Here is a 19,047-nt window from a genome sequence, read left to right as displayed (position 1 = left end):
AACGCCCCGGAAAAAGCAGGGGGAAATAACCACGAGTGTTACGACGATGTTTCTCGTTGAAAACTTTTACTCGTGACGAGTAACTCTCGCGATGTCACAACACTTCCTCAGCAGGCTCTGAGTCGCGTGAAGAAGTTCTCGCGATACTCCCGCAAAGGTATATTACCACACCCAATCAGTTGCTCCCAGAAGAATGGATGCTTTCACTTGGCAATCGCTGCCCAATCAAACCGGCACCTACACTATTATTTTCCCCGACGCTCACACACACACACACACACCACACTCAGAAAAGAGCCACCTGTGTTACATAAACTACTGAATGGAATGAAATATATATCAAACCAAACCAAATATATTTCCATTTGAACAGAACCGTTACCGTGGCAAACTTGGTCCATTTTAGACCCATACCACGTAAAATGAACAAGCCCCCAAATACTATTTCATACTACACAGTAGATGGCGATAATGCTCTATTAAGAAAGCAATCTTCCAATCAGCTCAAAGTAGAAAGTTTTCTCAGCCGCTGGATGTCGCTGTACGAGCAGGTCTGCGTGTGAATATCAGCCGAAGAAAAGACAACAATGGCGGCGACCTGCTCGTGGAAGTTAGACAAAGAAACGGGGCAGGATGCGCTTATCGGTAAGTTTAGACTATCCAAAAACATGATAGATAGACGAAATACAAATTGTGGCCTTATTCGTTTATGGTAATGTATATCTCTTATACTTCATATATGTGTCTAACTCACCCACGTGTGTAGAAAACATCAAGTAAAAATAAGTGGAATTAAATTGTAAATGTTACCACGTTATAAAATTATTATAATTATTTTTCTTTTATTCATAACAAAAGCATTGAAATGTACAGGCAGTGTACATTTCATGATCAATGTACACTGCCTGTGCAAAAAAAAAAAAAAAAAAAAAAAAGGCTCACACACACACACATATTTCTTTGGACTGTCTTTAGCTTTGATTGTTCTGATAAGCTTCTGCAATGTCGTAACATTTGTTCCCATCCAGAGTTGCATACATTTTTCGCCAAGATTATATATTGATGACGGGAGAGTTGAACTGTTCACATAGTCTTCTAGAGTACATCCCAAAGATTCTCATCGGAGTTAAAGTATGGACTCTGCGGTGGCCAATCCATGTGTGAAAAATCACATCTAATGCTCTCTGAACCCTTCTTTCACAATTTGAGCCTGATAAATCCTGGCATTTTTATCTTGGAATATGCCCATGCAATCAGGGAAGAAAAAAAAAATGTATGGAATAACATAACATTGTTGAACCTAGACCTGAGCAGCTGCAGCGATGCCAGATCATATCACCTGTTTGCTTCGTTAAATCGAGGTGGTGAACAGGCAGTGTATGTTCAGTGTCAATGTGACGACCAGTGGTGGCCACACATGAGTGGTAATATACCTGCATCACCTTTTACACACACACACACACACACACACACAACACAGTTTGTAAATCATGTTTATTTATGGTTTTAGTTTAACTGTTTGTCAGTTGCATTTGTTAATCACAAGCATACACGGTTTATAATCTTATTTTCCATAGGTTTCATTTATAACATACATCGTTGCTGATTTGGAGTGCACACAAATTAGTTGCTTTGTATCTGTTATTTACCTTTGTTTCTATTTTGGCTTAAGTTTACCGGCCCGGTGTGTGGTGACGATTGTCAGGCCCAAGTACTGCAGCTTCCTGGTGTGACGAAAATTAAGAGTCCGGGTGGAAACTGGGAATTTAAGGGGGAATGGTTCTCCCTGGACATACCATTCAGAGAGATGGTCGGAGGCAAGAAAGGAAAAGTAGCTGATTTTATTAATTATATTTGGTTGTCTATTTATGTTGTTTGGTTATGGGTTAGGTTCTCTGGGGATGATTTAGTGTTTCTTTTAATTTGTAATGGGCCCATCTTTCTCTTTATAAGCTGTTGTGTTGTCCATTTTGGTGGCTTTTTTTTTTGTTGTTGTTGTTGTTGGTCTGTCTCTGTCTGCCTGGTTTGTTTTTGTAAAGGTACTTCTTTGAGTTTAATTAAAGTTCTTTTTTTTTCTGGTGACTGCTGGTGTTCCTCGTCTTTGACTTCTCGGTCCCTCACATTCAATAATAGCTTTTCTGCTGCCATCTAGTGGTCAGTTGTGAACCCTAACAAGCATTTAACATGTGACTGAAAGAGTACTTCGATTAGCATGAGCAACTTTTTCACTTAATGACCAGGAGTGGAATGTTAACATAATGCGAAACATATGTTTTCACCTGCAGAGTGAATGAGCAGTGGAAGGTTTTTTTATTCTGCGGGTCAGTCTGTAGAAGTCCAGATAAGCTCTCCGTCTCACTGTGCCATGGTGATGCTGGACAAATCTATCATATGCAAAAACCATCACCCAGAGTGCAACTTTTCCCAGTAGGATCACAGTCTTGGAGTCGATGCCCTGCAGTGCTGCAGTGCACTCAGTAGTGTGCTCATCAGATATCCAGCAAAGTACTGTGATTTACAATACTCAAAACCACATAAACTACCTGCAAACCAGAAACAGAGGAATCACACAAAAGAACACTAGTGTACTTGTGTAATGGGTGTGTGCTAGTGTTCATGCACAAATATTTTTCAATATTAAAAAATGCTCATGTATTTTTCTTTTAAGTACAATGCCAACTGTCTACAGCTTTACTCGCATGTAAAAATGAGATGACACTCACTGCCCAATGAGTGTTAAATAAACAAAATGAATCTGTGTCATGCCATGCATTAGGAACAGAATTCAGCACTGCAGCTAGATGCAAAAGATAGAAACTGACCAGGTATTTTTAGCAACAACAAGTATAGAGAGGCTGCCTGTAGACCACATAGTCTCTGTTCAAGACTGGGACTTCTGGTTTTAGCACCAAGGATGAAGTAGGAAAGGACAGTTTTTGCAGAGACTCCGTTCTCACCGAACACCACCCAGACACTCTGCAGAGAAAAAATACAATTTTTACAAGCAAGTAAAAATTACAATCACTGCATCAGATGTACTATTTTGTGGCGAGATGCACAAAGAAATCACAGTATCATCACGTTATACCTGTGTATTGTCATCCTCCTCATTGGAGAAGGGCAAAAGCTGCACGTAAATTGTTTTGAAAACATCAGGGCCTTCCTTTATCTCCTCCTCAATAACTGGGTCAAGAGGGTCTGTGTGCGTGAACTCGAAATCCCACACTGCATCCACCCAGGCTGAAACATGTCAAAAAGTCAACACGATATGGTCGCTCTCGTTAATAACGCCCCCCAAAAAGACGCAGGCTGCTCGTTAAGTTGACACAAGATGTGATTATATGTGTATTATATAGTATGACTATGTAGTGATACAGTAAACCCGATTGTTTTTAATCGAATTATAAAGTTTAAACGGATAGTTAATGTTTATCTGCTATGCTATGCTCGGCGACATACGCAGGGAGCTCATGAATATTAAGTAAATACTTTATTTCGTTTTTATTAAATTTTCTGTTATAACAGAATACCATATTATACCGTAACATGCACAAATGTTACGCATCTACAAAAATATAACATGTGAACAATTAGACAAAAAAAAAAAAAGAAAATAACGTCAACAACGATGAGGGAGGGTGTTGGCTTATTAATATTCATGAATCAAAGCAGTTCCGTTTCGCGCTTGGTGTATCCGGCGCATGCGCAACGCTTCATTTTTATGACGTGCAGCGAAGCGCGTTCCTCAAAAAGAGAAAATACATGATAAAGGAACGCTTCAGACTGTAAATATACAAAAAATAATTAACAAAGGACTACACAAGGAAGAATACAAGTAAGCGACCAAACTAGGTGTAGCACTCATCACTCAAATGTACTCTTTGTACAGGCGGTAAATATATAAACACCATAGATTCACGTTACATTGTACGTTATATATTATAAAGTACTGTAACATAACTAACATGTCATCCGACATCAGTACAATTGTATCTCTCTCTCTCTCTCTCTCTCTCTCTGTGTCTGTCTGTCTGTCTCTAAATGTATTGATATGCACACCATACATAATACAGCCTAAAAATATCCTTAGAGAAGTAGTATTACAGAAATCTATTATGATCCGCTGATGGACTTTTTTATTTGTTTACGGGTGACTTCAGTTCTCCTGAGCTCTTTACTGTACTCTGCTGATCACATCACAGAGCATTAGTGTGATTTAATCATACTTAAGTGTTTTCAAGCCAGGATGACAAGAGAAAAATGGCAGGACAGGCTGAAGTCTGTGGAGCAGAGAGCCTCATCTTTTCAGTCTTCTCCTCTGAGCTGTCCGTACAAGCCCCGTCTGTCCCGGCCATGGCAGCCCTCCTCTGTCTGGAGACTCTTCCCACGGCAGAACGCAGCCATCACCTTCACTCAGCACATTAAACAGGTTAAATACATTAACAGAAGCTGCTGTATATCTGTTTAAATGAAGTATACCTACCACTATGTTTGGCTCTTATTATGTCTTTATCAGGACGTGCATTTATTTTCGTTGGAGAAGGAAGGCAGTGATGCTGGACAGAGGATTTTCCTAGTGACCAGCTACAGTGAACTCTGGCATTACTACAGGTACCCCTGACACGTAATATGTATAAATTAGTTTTAGGAAAGATATTTAAAGGAAGTAATTTGCTACAGATGAGGAATTTTATAAAAGTGTAATCAGTAGTGATGTACTTTTAATTAATAAAAAGTGCATGCACTTAAAGGCATAGCTGTAGGTGAATGAGAGATCTTTGTCTCCTCAGCACTCACAGACAGTCTCTGATGCACTGTTATGAGGTCATTCTGGAAGGGGCCGTCTGCAAACTCTACTTTGACTTAGAGTTCGACAAAGCCTCCAACACGCACCTGGACGGCAAGATGATGGTGACAAAACTAATTCAAGTAAGTGTACACTACTTCAGTCATTTGGGGTCAGTAAGATTTGTTTAAATAAATGATATTTTTATTTTTATTTAGCAAGAACATACGGAAGTAAACAAATATTAAAGACATTTACAATGTTACAAAAGATATAAATTACAAATGATTGCAAACAGATGTATTCATTATGAAACAAATGTGATTAAAATAAAATAAATTATTTATTAATTTTTATTACATTTATGCTAAATATCAAATTCAAGACATATATTTTTAAAAATGTATAATTTTTCCACACAAAAAAAACCCCAGCACCAAGAAAAAATTGTTACTGATCACCAATTATGAGCATATTATGATGATTTCTGAAGAATCGTGTGACACTGAAAATTGGAATAGCGGCTGCTAAAAATAAAGCTTTGCTATTACATGAATACATTTTATTAAGTTAGAAAAAAACATACTTTAAATTGTAATAATTATTCACAATATTACTCTCTACAGTGTATTTTTAACCAAGTAAATGCAGCCTTGCTGAGCTCAAAAGATCTTTCCAAAAGAACAAATTCTTATTGACCTTATTAAAGCTTTTGAATAGTGTGTTATACAAAAAAAGCTTAAAATAGCTCCAAATACATTTATTCATCAATTACAATAACTTTCCCCCGTATGCAATAACAGTATGTGTGTGAGAAGCTCGAGGAGGTTTACGGTCTACGCTGCTCTGCAAAAGATGTCCTTAATCTAGACTCCAGCACCACTGAGAAGTTTAGTCGTCATCTTATCTTCATGCTTCCCAGTGCTGCATTCAAAGACAACTCTCATGTTGGTGAGTCAAAGTCATATCTTCAACATGTACTAAAAGTGATTACGTGGTGGTTGATGCATATATATATATATATATATATATATATATATATATATATATATATATGTTACGGTCTGTGATAGTGATGTGTGTGTTTGCAGGTCGATTTATTCATGATATCCTACATCCTGCTCTAAAAAGCCTTCAGAAAAGGTGAGATGACAGACAGTGGAAGATGTAACCAAAATTGAATCTGTTTCTCACAGACAAATCTTTTATATTTCATGATGTTCTACCTTCATACATCCTTCTGTTTCTGATATAATATCATATTGGTTTAATTTGTTTTAAAGCAAACCAGAGGCACCCACAACAGAAGTTTGTCCAAGAGAGAACAGAGCTGATGTGGATGGATCACAGGCCAAGAGAAGAAAGTATGAAGAGAAGGATCTTGACTTTCTGATAGTGAAGAGCAAAAATGGACAAGAACAACTTTTTGTTGACCTGGGTAGGAATTAAAAGTTTTTTCATTTTTAAAAAGTCTTATAAAATCGATTATTTCAATGAAACACTTGACTTTAAAGGACTACTGTTCACTGCAAATTCTTTGCTGTTGATGAAATGAATAAGTGTACTTATTAAATAAATAATATATTAATAATATATAATGTAAATAAAAGCATGGAGTGTTAGCAGAATGTAATGTTTTCTGATATGTAATTGCATTTTATTTACAATTAAATAAATGCTTTTGAAATTAAAATTACTTTTATAAAACTTACATTTTTTAAATTAGTTACTTGACTACCTTTTAAATTCAAAATTACTATTACTGTTATCTTTGAAATATGGTTAAAGTATATTTAATTTATGGTCATCTGCAATATGTTTAATAAATTATAATATGTTGCGTATTTAAATATATTTGTAATTTCATTTACATTTATAATGATGAATTTTGTACATTTAATCTATATTTACTTTGTAATTTTAAATAACACAACTGTTAAAATTATAATCAAGTACTTTGTGTGTGCTTTAGTATGTTAGTTAACATCAATGTGAGTGTACTTCTTTAAATGAAGACATAAATCATGTTTATTAAAATATAAAATATTATTTAAAATAAAATATTAAACATTATTATACAGTGTACTTGACTGTTTTTAAAATGTATTGATGACATTTTATTTAAATTTTTATTATCAGAATGTAGTTTTTAAATATGTTCTTATGATTTAAATTGTACTGCAAGTGAAGGTAAGGGACGAGATTAAAAGTAACTCTTTCCTCCTTTGAAGGGGTCTACACCAAGAACAGAAACTTCCGTCTCTACAAGTCCTCCAAACTTGGAAAGAATGCTGCCTTTTGTGTGGCAGAAGACAACAAGTTTGTCCCAAAGCCCTCCAAGCACACCACAAAAGAAGAATGCATATTTTTAACTTCCTTAATCACCAATATCAGGTGTGTAAACATGTTGTCCACACTACGGTTGGGTCAACTTTTTCTAATTGTGCCATTGTTTTAGAATATCGAATTTTACACACACACACACACACACACACACACACTAACACACATGGCTGTTTTGAATTAGTTTCACAGGACAGAGGATTTTGACTTATGATATGCCACAGAAGAGTACAGCAGGATCTCAGTGTCTGTCCCCTCAGAGAGAGCCACATAGCTCTGGTAATGAGAAATACAACTTAACATCACCAAGTGCTAGCAGTGGTTTCTAAGAACAGAATTAACCATCTCAATGCTGCAATGTGCTTAACTTAAAATGTGCCTTTATATGTATGAAACTGAACATTCACCAGCCCTATTAGGATCATTTCCCACCCTGCCTGAATGTCATGCTTTACTATTCACATCATTGACAGTTAACTACAAGTAGACACTTCTCGCTCTGTCCTTTCCGTATAGATCTGTTGGGTGAACAGAAGCTATCTTCTTTTAAAGAGGTGGATGAATTCGTGCTGACACTCTTGTGCAAAGACGGCATTCAAGGAAGTAAGCAACTGTAACAAAATGGAGCCATGCTTTCATTGTACTTTAGTTTCTTTCTACTGAATTTTAAGCAAAACCGCCTTTTTCTCAAAAGGAATTATTTCAACTGAATACTTTGTTAACTGAATGTCACGTTTAACCCAAACAGGCATCCGGAGATGGAACTACTTTGCGTCTGAACAGCTGTTGGTTTATGATATCGAGAAATTCCGCTGGTGCCACAACGTGAAGCGCTTTCACAAGAGCAACAACATCATGTGGGTCTTCACGGCTGCGACTTGCATTGATTAATATCGTCTGTTTGAGGGTCTGTAACAATTACGAATGCTCGGCTTTCTTATTTTTCATAGAATTGTGGTGGATCTCAAAGAAGAAGTGTGGTATCAGAGATGTCATGACCCTGAGTGCAGAAGACAGAACTACAGATCCTCCAGTAATAAACCTTTTACTTTCTAGCTACTCTATAGTTAAACTACTTTAGCTTGTCCTGCCAGTAGAGGTGACAGTTTCTTTGCTATAGATGACATTACTTTCAGATCTGATGAGGGCAGTGTTGTTTGTTTGTTAACTAGATAGGGAACTTGTGTAGGGAATGATGTTACATGGATTTGGGTTAGATTGTAATATTATGGCATTTCTATGGTTTAACAGGCTTCCCACTGCCTCAAGAAGTCTGCATGAGCCACCTGCTGATGGAGGTCAGGCTGGATTCAGTTCTTCTGGAGAATCACCTGTAATTTACGTAACCATACATAAGTTTGAATGTATATTTGTGTGTTGAATTGCACAGGATGAGGAGGATCAGGCATATTTAACGGATGAACTGGGGAACATCGAGCTTGCCCAGACTTCTGTACCCAGGACTGATTCCTCGGCTCCTCAGGCTGAGAAAGCTGAGGACTGGGGAGAGTGGCCGGATGACCCTGCTTATCTGGAAGCTCTGCAGGAAGTAGAAAGGGCCACTGAAGAGGTACCCGATGAGCTTCTGCTCCAGGCAGTGATCGAGTGTGAATGATGGCCTTGTAACCTAAAAGTCCCTGGATGGAGAATGTCATTATTAACAAACTAGTGCAATACCTGAAGTTCTTTATTTCTTTCTTTTCTTTCTATGCATTAAACTGTAAAGTATATGTTCTTAAATTCTGTTTCCTAACAAACTGTATTTTCGAAATGTTCAAAGATAATTTATTTCCATAAATTATTTTAGATTATATGACTTTGGATATTACAAGTGTGTAAAATGTATTAGATTTTATATACATAGATGGATTAATTTGGAAGCACAATACTTATTAGCTTGAGTAGAACATTAAAATACACTTTACAAATTAAACAACAGACAAATTGATCTTGATTGTACCTTTGACCCCTTTTTAAAGAGGTAAAATTTTAACCTACTAAAAAGAAAACTTCAATTTTAATGTAACTCTTGCTTTAAATTAAACATTTGGCATGAAGTAAAATGTGTTGTCAAACGTCATTGTACCTTTTCAAACACTTTAATTTAAAACCAAAAAGTGAGTAAAAATTATTGTGAAAAGTTAAATGAATGGAAAATTGATTTTGTTACTTATCTGATTCATAGAATCACAGTAAAACAATAGAAAATGTATTAGCAAACGTAGCATGATAAACACATGATTTAAAGTCATGTTTCCTCCACTAGAGGGCAGCAGTGGCCTCTTACTGAGCAGAGATGAATGTTTATCACGAAAGGCCAAGCGTGTTATTTATTTCTGAAACGCTGCTGTCTGACTGTACATCTATCAATCTATCTATTTTCATCTCTTCACTGAAAGAGTGCTTCTGTATTGTTTCCTATACTGAGATGCTTTCCCATATATCCCATATTAATAATAAGGTACTATTATTAACAATAACAACTTCATTAATAATAAACCTTATAATCTAAGACATATGCATATATATAATGTATTTGTGTGTATATATGTACAGCATAAACTTTTTTTTAAATTAGTGTCTCAGTGAAGCGACATGTCTTTTTTTACATTGTAGAACTCACCTTCACCTGATTTAGTGTCAGGTTTGTAATCTCAGGTCAGTGAGGGACATTCTAAAGCACGTATGAACTGGCTGGCAATCTGTTGTGTTCATTCTGAAATGGTCTTATATCAGGGGGTTAAAAAGATTACAGAAATATGATTTAAAAAATAGGGTCAACCCTCTACAATACCAGAGAAGTACAATTTTAGATTTATTATTTAGTTAAATAATGATTTACTGTGTATCAAGTTAATTTAGAATCTTTAGATGCAAAATACTTTTAAATTACCGTTTAAATGTGAAGATTAATTTTGAATCTGTCACTGTTCATTTTTAGACATTACTCAATATGATAAATGAAGTAAAAGAGGCTTGTTGTTTTTATTCGCAATAAATACTCTTGCTCATGGAGCATTCTCATTTTGTGTGTTAAAAAACATATGGGCAGTGAACATGTGCTGTAAGTCTTTGAACAGTGGTGTCATCTCAGGGTCAGATCCAGCTGAAAACAGGCAGGGATGATGCCATCATGAGACAAGGACATCAAAACTAAGGAAAGGAAAGCGGTGGTGTCACGTTCCAAAAAGCAGCAGATCACCTGGTTCTGTGCAGTGTGTCTCTCTGAGTGACCCGAGAGCATGATGCACAACATGTGGTGCGATAGTATGAGTACACACACAAACGGGCCTGGACCACCACCACGCAGTTATAGTACATATCCCTGCAGGACTCATCTACAGAGAGAGACACAAAGAGAGAAATATCTTAAAGGTATAGTTCATCCAAAAATTTCAATGATCATCCCAATTCATCATATTATACTAACTTGTATGCTTTTTTTACTTTGAGTACAAAACGTACACTTTGTGCTATAGCCTCTATTCACTTCAATTCACTTTTTAATTAATTTACTTTTTTATTTAGATTTATATTTACTATATTGTCACATATAGATTTTGGCTATTTGCCAAGACAACATTTCAAATTTTCCTTTAGACTAATGGTTTTCATCTGCTATTTAAATTGTATTTTAATTCAGCTATATTTTAAGTACCGAATAGGATTTTAAATAGTTTTGTTGATGCCAATACTGTCAAAAAGACAAGCTACTGGTTTCAATTATTTGTGAAAGGCTGGCCATAATAATTCACAGCATTAGTAGAGAGAGAGAGTATTCTTTCTATAATAAGAATGCGTAAATAGGATTTAGTTTTTTTAATTTAATCAAATTTATTGATTAAATGTCCTGTATTAAAACCCAGCATATTGTGGTAATAACAAGTAGATCAAGTAGAAGTTATCATTTTTGAGAAAGTAAGAAAATCATACCAATCAGCGGCGTGCAGGTGTGTGTGTTACAGTTCTCCTTGTTTGCAGGTTCAAGAGCAGGATCACAGTTGTGGCTGGTGGTCAGATCATCTTGCAAACAGCGGACCTCTCTCACTCGGAAGCCTCCGTCACAAGAACGAGAACACTGAGGCAGTTAGAAAGATCCTTGTTAAATAAGTCAGTTGAAGTGACTGGATTGAAGTTGCGCTGTGTGTGAGAAAACCTTACTGAGCTCCACTCCGTCATGTACCACTGTGCTCCGCAACTCTTCAAAAAGCAGGTCTGTGCACTCGGAGGATGGGGCAGATGGGAGCAACGCTCTTCTGAGGTGACCTCTAATTGGCCGCTGTTTTGGACAACGCAGGCCACACCGCGACTCTGGGTGCCATTGCCACATTCAGATGAGCACTGTGACACACACATACACATTAAACCTCGTGATGTGATCTAACCATTTTGACCTGGAGAGAAAATGTCATTATTTCCCAAAAATGCTATTTAATGTTTGAGTTTTAGCCTAATGCTAGTCACTGACTATGTATTGATAGTTTTTTGAGTTTTTTTGCGCTTTGACCCACGCAGATATAATAACCTAGAGAGGATGTTCTTTTTTCGCTATATATATATATATATATGCATTTCTTCCTAAAAATGCATATGCATATATATATATATATATATATATATATATATATATATATATATATATATATGCATATATGCACATCACACACACATATAAAGACTTTTTTTTTCCCGATGCAATTGCAATTAATCGTATCACAACATGATTTTTTTATTTTGTTTCTAAGCTTTTTTTCTTTTAATTACCACAGGTTTTGTATCTCTTTTTGGAGCTCACCGGTCATAGTCCTTATACCTCTTTTACAGTGAACATTCACAAAATTATTCACAAATACTGCTTTTCTCACTTAAAATACGAAGCGCATAAGCGCTTAATGTTAAATATTGAATCTGAGGTTTGGTAACATAATGCTGTTGAGAGATTTACAATTTTTAAAAGGCTGGTCATTTCTGACAGGGAGCAACAAACTAGGCATAAAATACAATGTTTGACTTCTCTGCTTGGAAATGTGTGTGTTTTTTGTTACCTGTCCCCACGGTCCTGTGTACCATTCCAGTCTCTGTGTGCAGGGTCCCAGGTCACAGGAAATGAGCTCGTCAGGTTTATCCTCATCTTCGCAGTTGTCTAGTGGCAGTGAGTTGGTCTGACTCATCATACACACCACGGACCGGCTGCGACTTCCTTTCGCACAGTCTGCAGAACACTGCAGAGAGACATAGACCACTGTCTTAGAAGTACTCCTGCAAAATATCAAAGAAAAGTGCACAGATTTCTCACCCTGTCACTCCAGAGAGAGTAGAACCAGCTGCTGGCACATACTCCTCTGTCACAGTTCTCCAGGTCCTGTGGACGAAGAGCCATGTTGCATTCTTCATCAGCAACGATGTCACCCAGGTTATCCACACACACAACTTCTCTTTTACGCTGACCTACTCCACACGGCACTGAGCACTGATAGAGCGAAAGAGAGAGAGAGAGAGAGGTTTATTTATAAGCAGTGTTTTCTCTGACCACTTTATATTGATGGCTGTTGATCTCCAAAGATCTTGATCCGCTGGTCTTTTAGTTATGATTGTAATATACTGATTTCTTACTATTATCAATTTAAACAGTTGGGTTGTTTAATATTTTTGTGAGAACTGATTCATTTTGATGAATAGACAGGAGAGGTTTTACTGTCATTTATGATTAATTTAATACATACATGAAAAAAATATTAATTTCCTTTAAAAAAATAAAAAAAAAAAAAAAAACACTAACCCAAACATTTTGAACGATAGTGTAATTATGAGTCACCATCTGTATTTATGAATGATTAGGAATTGAGCAATTCAGTCATAATCATAATCATATCATAAAATGACACCATAAAATGACACCAATAATTATTACTTAAGCCAACTAATTATTTTGATGAAGCACACTGTAATATATATATATATATGACCAAATATTGCATCCTTTGTCTTCAAAACAGCAGCAATTCTTCTAGGTACAACTGCACACAGTTTTTGAAGGAACTCGGCTGGTAGGTTGTTCCAGACATCTTGGAGAACTAACCACAGATCTTCTGTGGATGTAGGCTTTCTCACATCCTTCTGTCTCTTCATGTAATCCCAGACACACTCGATGATGTTGAGATCAGGGCTCTGTGGGGGTCTTTGAATGTCTCTGAATGTCTTCTTAATATCATTGGCTGTATGTTTGTGGTCGTTGTTCTGCTGCAGAGTTCCATTTGGAGATATGCAGTCCCAAATGTTGAAGGAACCTCCACCGTGCTTCACTGTTGCCTGCAGACACTCATCATTGTACCGCTCTCCAGACCTTTGACGAAGAACCTGCCTTCTGCTACAGCCAAATATTTCACATTTCGATTTCAGTCCAGAGCACCTGCTGCCATTTTTCTGCACCCCAGTTCCTATGTTTTCCTGCATACTTGAGTCGCTTGGCCTTGTTCCCACGTCGGAGGTATGGCTGTTTGGCTGCAATTCTTACATGAAGACCGCTTCTGGCCAGACTTCTCCAGACAGTGTACCTGGATCCCACTGGTTTCTACAAGTTCTGAGCTGATGGCACTGCTGGACATCTTTCGATTTCAAAGGGTAATAAGCTTGATCTGTCTTTCATCTGCTGCACTAAGTTTTCTTGGCCGACCACTGCGTCTACGACCCCCAGTTTGAAACCCCAGTCTGCTTTGAAATCTTTGTCTGGGTGAGACCTTGTTGATGCAGTATGACTACCTCGTGTCTTGTTGCTGTTCTCAATCTTGCCATGACACGTCTTTCACGACCTCACCTTGGTAGCAGACTTTGACTGTTCCTCATCCAGTTTTAAGCCTCCTACACAGCTGTTTCTGTTTCGGTTCATAACTGGCTTTCAAACGACTTGTGACATATATATTACTTATTATTACTTTGAGGCGATGAAGAAGTCAAGAACATCAATTTCATCTCATCCCACTGTCCCCTACACCCATTCACGAACCTCTGTCCACTCGGAGCGGATCTGCCACTCACTGCAGATCTTGAGCTGGCACACGGTGGTCGCCTCTGGCATTTCTGTGTAATCGCAGAGGCTGGCCGCCACAATGACTGTGCTATTGCCATGGTGTCCTTGCACCTGCTGGCAAATCACCTGACGATACTGAAACCCTGGACCACAGGTCTTACTGCACTCAGACCACTCCCCAACATCCCAGCTACACACACACACACACACACACACACACACAGATTGAAGGACAACTGCTTGGTTTTTAGTTGCATGTGCTTCTCATTAGATGTTTTAAGATGTGCAGGCATGTACATCTGCTTGTCATGTGTTGTGTTCAAATCTGACCTTACAAAATGTTTATACATCAAGTGTTCTGTTAGCATACTTGTGAATTCGTTCTATTTAAATGTATTAAAATGCTACTCCATCATTAAAACATCCAAAATGTTTGCCATACATGACACAAAAGTGTCAATAGAGATAGCATTCAAGTATATTTTACTTTATCATAAATGCTTTTAAGCACATTTTCCAGTACTATGTAACTATATTTCAAAGATTTGGCCAAAAAAAAGCACTTTTTCAAATCATTTTTAACAATAATACATTTTAATTTAATGAGCTGACATTTACTGTTTTCTTTTAAAGCGTTTGATTTCTAAGAAAACCACCAATTTTAAAATAATACTGAAATGTATTTATTTTTCATAAGAGTACTCGAGAATGATACTCAAGCATTTGCATTATATTTAAATTTATAGTAACAAGTCAGTGTTTGGGGTAGAATAGTAATACAAATAATTAAATACAAGTATTATATGAAGTTTACTTGCAGTATAAAGTATTAAAAAGTAGTTTTTTGGCAGCACTTTATGTTTACTTGTAGCATACTGTAATTCACAGCATAACTGCAACACACAAAAAACTATATAAACTAAAATGTTTTTAAATTTAGACCCAAGAAATAGGCCCATTGAAAAATGCTACTAATATACTTGACCTTAACTGAGGGTTAACATACACGACACAATCAAATTAATTTAAAGTAAACTACTTTTCTCTCTCTCTCTCTCTCTGTACTCCATTACTGGTTCTGCTTTGTTTTACAGTGCTTGTAAGTACTTAGTGTACATACATAAGAGAGGACTGGTAATATAAGGTAACTACATGGGCTAGGTTAGGTTCAGGGTACGTTTTTACAAGTTACAGTAATTACTAAAATAAGAACATAGTATGTAGATGGGTGTAAAATAAAGTGCTATGTGGTCCCTCTTGAGTTAACTTTCAGGTGTTTTTAGAGTTTAGTGTCTGCTGGAAAAGACTGCGTATGTTCACTCACAAAGCCGGGCAAGGTTGCGATCGACACTCTTCTACCTGAGGGCCAGGATGACCGGTGAAGCCACAGAGGTCCCCGGGTACATTAGTTTGAGTGGCTCTTTCCACACAGCCGAACAGAACTTGACGACTGCCTGATACACACACACACACACACACACACCAGACAGACAGATTAAACAGACAGACGGGAAAACATAACATTGTCATTGTGATGTCTTACAAGTACAGTGTCTGCTGCTGGGAGAATACCAATCTGTTTTAGTTTTATTTGCAGCCACAAAAGTATGGTTACTCTGGATTTGATTTAAATCCTCTGCAACGGCCTGGAATGCATAAATGTTGTGTGTCACTACTTTATAATAAAGAACACCATTTATTATACACAAGGATGTGTTTATATGTCTCATGGACAACAATGTTAAAAAATCTTACTTTTTTTCTATTTTTGTCTTCTGGGAAATTCTAGGAATCTTTTAACAGACCACTTAGTTTACATAGGCCAAATTAAACAGGAAGAAAAACCACGTTATTGTAAGATTTGTATAAATAGTGTAATGACTAACAACTGAAGTATACCCGTTCCACAGGTGACGCTGCAGGGTGTAGTTGTAATGGCAACCCAGCTGTACAGAGGAACCGGTTCAGGGGTTATCGGGTCAGATGGAACCTGGTTAGGATGAGGGCTGCTTAATGAGTTTTCACTGTCACTGTTGCCAGGATCAGGAAATATTCCATGACTCTCTACTGTAGGATGAGAGAGAAACAGAGAGAGAGAGCAGTGCAAGATAAAACAAGACGCTTAAAACCTTGCTCACAAAGGCTACATTTACTTGTTAAAAATTATAGATCAACTGTAATATTGTGAAATAGTATTACAATTTAAAACAACTGCTGTCCACTTTCATATACTTTAACTTATTCATATAGTGGCAAAGCTGAATTTTCAGCAGCCATTACTCCATTCGTCAGTGTCACGTGATCCTTCATAAATAATTCTGATTTTTCAATGTCAAGTTATGAAAAACAATTCAAAAGTAAAAACAATTCTGAACAATTGAACACCAAAAGTTGCTGCTTCCCACTAATTTCCATATTATTTGTTTTTCATATCATGGAAGTCAATAGCTACCATCAACTGAACATTCTTCAAAATACCTTCCTTTTTTGTCCTGTAAATATTGACAAATGTACTTACTCAGAGGAAGTACACTGGAGTAAGAGTATGCATCTGAATGATTTTCGTTGATAGGGTCTTTAGGTAGAATGTATTCATAATACACTGCTGGATTGGGTTGCTGATAAATAACCTGCAAAATATGGAGTATAAAACTGAAAATCTGCGGTCTTAGTATTCATACAAAGTTAATCATAAACTGATGTCATCATTAAAATACTGTATATACTTCCTAACTTTCTAATACAATACATCACACTGTAAAATAGTTTTCTGCCAGGATGAAGTTATGGACATTTCATTTTTCATATTTTTGGATTTTTGAGATTAAGTGCAGCAGCACTAAGCCACTTTCTATATGTATCTTTATTCAGGACAGTTTTGTGATATCATACAGTAGGAGTGGTCTCTCACAAAGAGATGCAGCTCCTGATTGGTCGGGCCAGGAGCAGTGATGGATTCTCCCGCTCTGCTGCGTATCTCGTTGGGCCGCTTGTAAGTGAGCTGAGTACCCACGGCGTAGAACTGTCCTGGCCTGTCGATCACCCAGTCGCTATTTATCACTGAGTCACCAGTCGCTGTCCTGAGAGCTTGAAGAAACAAAGAGGGGGGAGAGATGATGGATGGAAGGAGGACACTTGGTGGTTCCACACCACATATTAACTCTGGAAAACCAGGCCACACCAGCTGCTGTCTGGAATGTGGTAGCTGTTATTCTGCTAGTCTAAAGTGGTCTACCAGCTTGGACCAGCTAGAAACCACGTACATTAAAACCAGCTACTACCTTTTTTTTTATAATAAAAGAAAGCGATATAAGGTGCTTAACCTTCATGACGAAACTAAATATTTCAGAGCCGTTTCTTAGATTACATTTTATATATTTATTTTTCTTCCAACATATTCAGATTTTTCAGAAATGACAGATTTAGTTCAAGCTGAAAGGAAACCAATTGTTAATTTATAATTATATTTTTCAATTTTCAATTAAGCACACTACTGATCAAAAACTCGGGACTGGTCTTTTTTTTTTTTATTAATACTTTTAATCTGCAAGGATGCACTTAATTTATAAGACATTTCTAATGTTGAAAAAGATTACATTATAATAAACATAATAAACCATGTTTTTTTTTAAGAATCAGCCTATTAAAATGATTTCTGGACGATCATATGATACTAAAGACTTAAGCAATAGTTATTTTGCATTGTGATAATATTATTTGTAAAGTGTTTTTTCTTTATTTGTTTGTTTTACGGTAGGGTATTTTTTTTTATGATTTTATCTTTAATGCTTAATGGGACACTAAATTGTATTTATTTGCGGAACGTGCCACGATAATGATCCTGAAGTAAATTAAAAAGAAGAGCTAGCAGGAATTCAGTTCAATTACCCAAATAGTTCCTGGTCTTCATGCGTTTCCTGTATTTTGATTCGTTGAGCTCCAGAGGGGATGTCCAGGATCTTGTGGTAGCCAACAGAGAGCACAGAAAGAAAGAGTGTCCCGCTGAACAACTCACATGTGCTCCCATCTCCTGCACACACACCACAAACATCCACCTGGAAACCCTCACAGCCCTGCGGGATAACAACACACACACACACACACACACACACACACACACACACACACACACACACACACGACTTTACCTCCAGAGCAGATTCAATCCTGAGTAATGACTCTTTCACCACACAGACCAAAACAAAGATTTCACCAATTCAAATGGGAGGTTGTCTGGGCAGATGTGTTTGCTTGAGATCTTATTAATACAAAGATTAAAATCAAAACCGAACGGCTAAGATGATTCGATTGGAGAAAATTAATCAACATTGGCTGCCTTATCTGGCAAGAGTTAATCAGGAAAGGCAAACACGTGTAGCTTTTCAATAGGACACTACTGTCTTCTCTCTCTATATATATATATGTCTGTATTTTAAAAAAAAATGCTTGTAATTATTTATGTTAAAATGAAATATTGAAAGCACATATACTTCATATTTCATTAAAACTGTATGTAAATCAGCACTTATCCACACATGCCGAAAAATACATAAAGAAAGGCATGAACTGATCGATGAGGAGAGAGATTGTTTGTGTTTGAGATTCATAGATTTGGAAACAATGCTACTATAATCAAATGAATTGTAAGCCATTTCCTCAAGCCTTTCTCATTCACAGCATCATCGCTCCTCTTTAGCATAACACCGTAATGAGAAACACACACATAGTTTCTGGTCAGACAGGGGCCAGGTTGTTTCATGATTCAAACTCACACTGCAAGCTATCAAATGCAAATTTCCATCTGTAAACCACTGTTTCTATTGTTAGTTCAAAGAAATCTTTAAGAACTGGAATTGATTAAGACTATTCAAACACACACACCTTGTCTCTC

The 19,047-nt window shown here is 36.8% G+C and overlaps 2 protein-coding genes and 1 long non-coding RNA gene across 5 annotated transcripts; 1 reads left to right on the top strand and 2 right to left on the bottom strand.

The window, feature by feature from the left end:
- The first annotated feature begins 333 nt into the window (after positions 1 to 333).
- On the top strand, positions 334 to 9,975 carry LOC122351861 (DNA-directed primase/polymerase protein-like). 3 transcript variants are annotated; one of them, XM_043249230.1, is made up of 14 exons: positions 334 to 645; positions 4,242 to 4,429; positions 4,517 to 4,611; positions 4,791 to 4,929; positions 5,590 to 5,737; positions 5,878 to 5,929; positions 6,070 to 6,224; positions 7,018 to 7,180; positions 7,314 to 7,408; positions 7,646 to 7,732; positions 7,878 to 7,986; positions 8,080 to 8,162; positions 8,381 to 8,427; positions 8,520 to 9,975. In XM_043249230.1, exons 1-14 carry the CDS (start codon positions 588 to 590, stop codon positions 8,742 to 8,744), a joined length of 1,644 nt encoding a protein of 547 aa, XP_043105165.1. In that variant the 5' UTR covers positions 334 to 587; the 3' UTR covers positions 8,745 to 9,975. The 3 variants fall into 3 exon arrangements, with proteins under 3 accessions (XP_043105165.1, XP_043105173.1, XP_043105183.1); XM_043249238.1 differs by lacking the exon at positions 334 to 645 and adding an exon at positions 3,771 to 3,835; XM_043249248.1 differs by lacking the exon at positions 334 to 645 and adding an exon at positions 3,777 to 3,835 and having other exon boundaries at positions 4,246 to 4,429.
- On the bottom strand, positions 2,070 to 3,446 carry LOC122351876. Its single transcript, XR_006251808.1, has 3 exons — positions 3,089 to 3,446; positions 2,823 to 2,976; positions 2,070 to 2,543 (listed from the first exon to the last, which is right to left on the bottom strand). It is a non-coding gene; the product is annotated as an uncharacterized LOC122351876 (long non-coding RNA).
- Positions 9,976 to 10,095: 120 nt separating the features above from the next.
- Positions 10,096 to 18,066, bottom strand: LOC122349628 (thrombospondin type-1 domain-containing protein 4-like). The gene is made up of 11 exons (XM_043245746.1): positions 18,045 to 18,066; positions 17,068 to 17,243; positions 16,675 to 16,786; positions 16,056 to 16,223; positions 15,481 to 15,610; positions 14,133 to 14,346; positions 12,426 to 12,599; positions 12,175 to 12,351; positions 11,291 to 11,470; positions 11,063 to 11,207; positions 10,096 to 10,467 (listed from the first exon to the last, which is right to left on the bottom strand). Exons 1-11 carry the CDS (start codon positions 18,064 to 18,066, stop codon positions 10,328 to 10,330), a joined length of 1,638 nt encoding a protein of 545 aa, XP_043101681.1. The 3' UTR covers positions 10,096 to 10,327.
- Between the last annotated feature and the right edge of the window lie 981 nt (positions 18,067 to 19,047).

This window comes from Puntigrus tetrazona, chromosome 1 (assembly GCF_018831695.1).
Source record: "Puntigrus tetrazona isolate hp1 chromosome 1, ASM1883169v1, whole genome shotgun sequence".
Lineage (NCBI taxonomy): Eukaryota > Metazoa > Chordata > Actinopteri > Cypriniformes > Cyprinidae > Puntigrus > Puntigrus tetrazona.
This window is presented reverse-complemented; position numbering and strand designations above follow the sequence as displayed.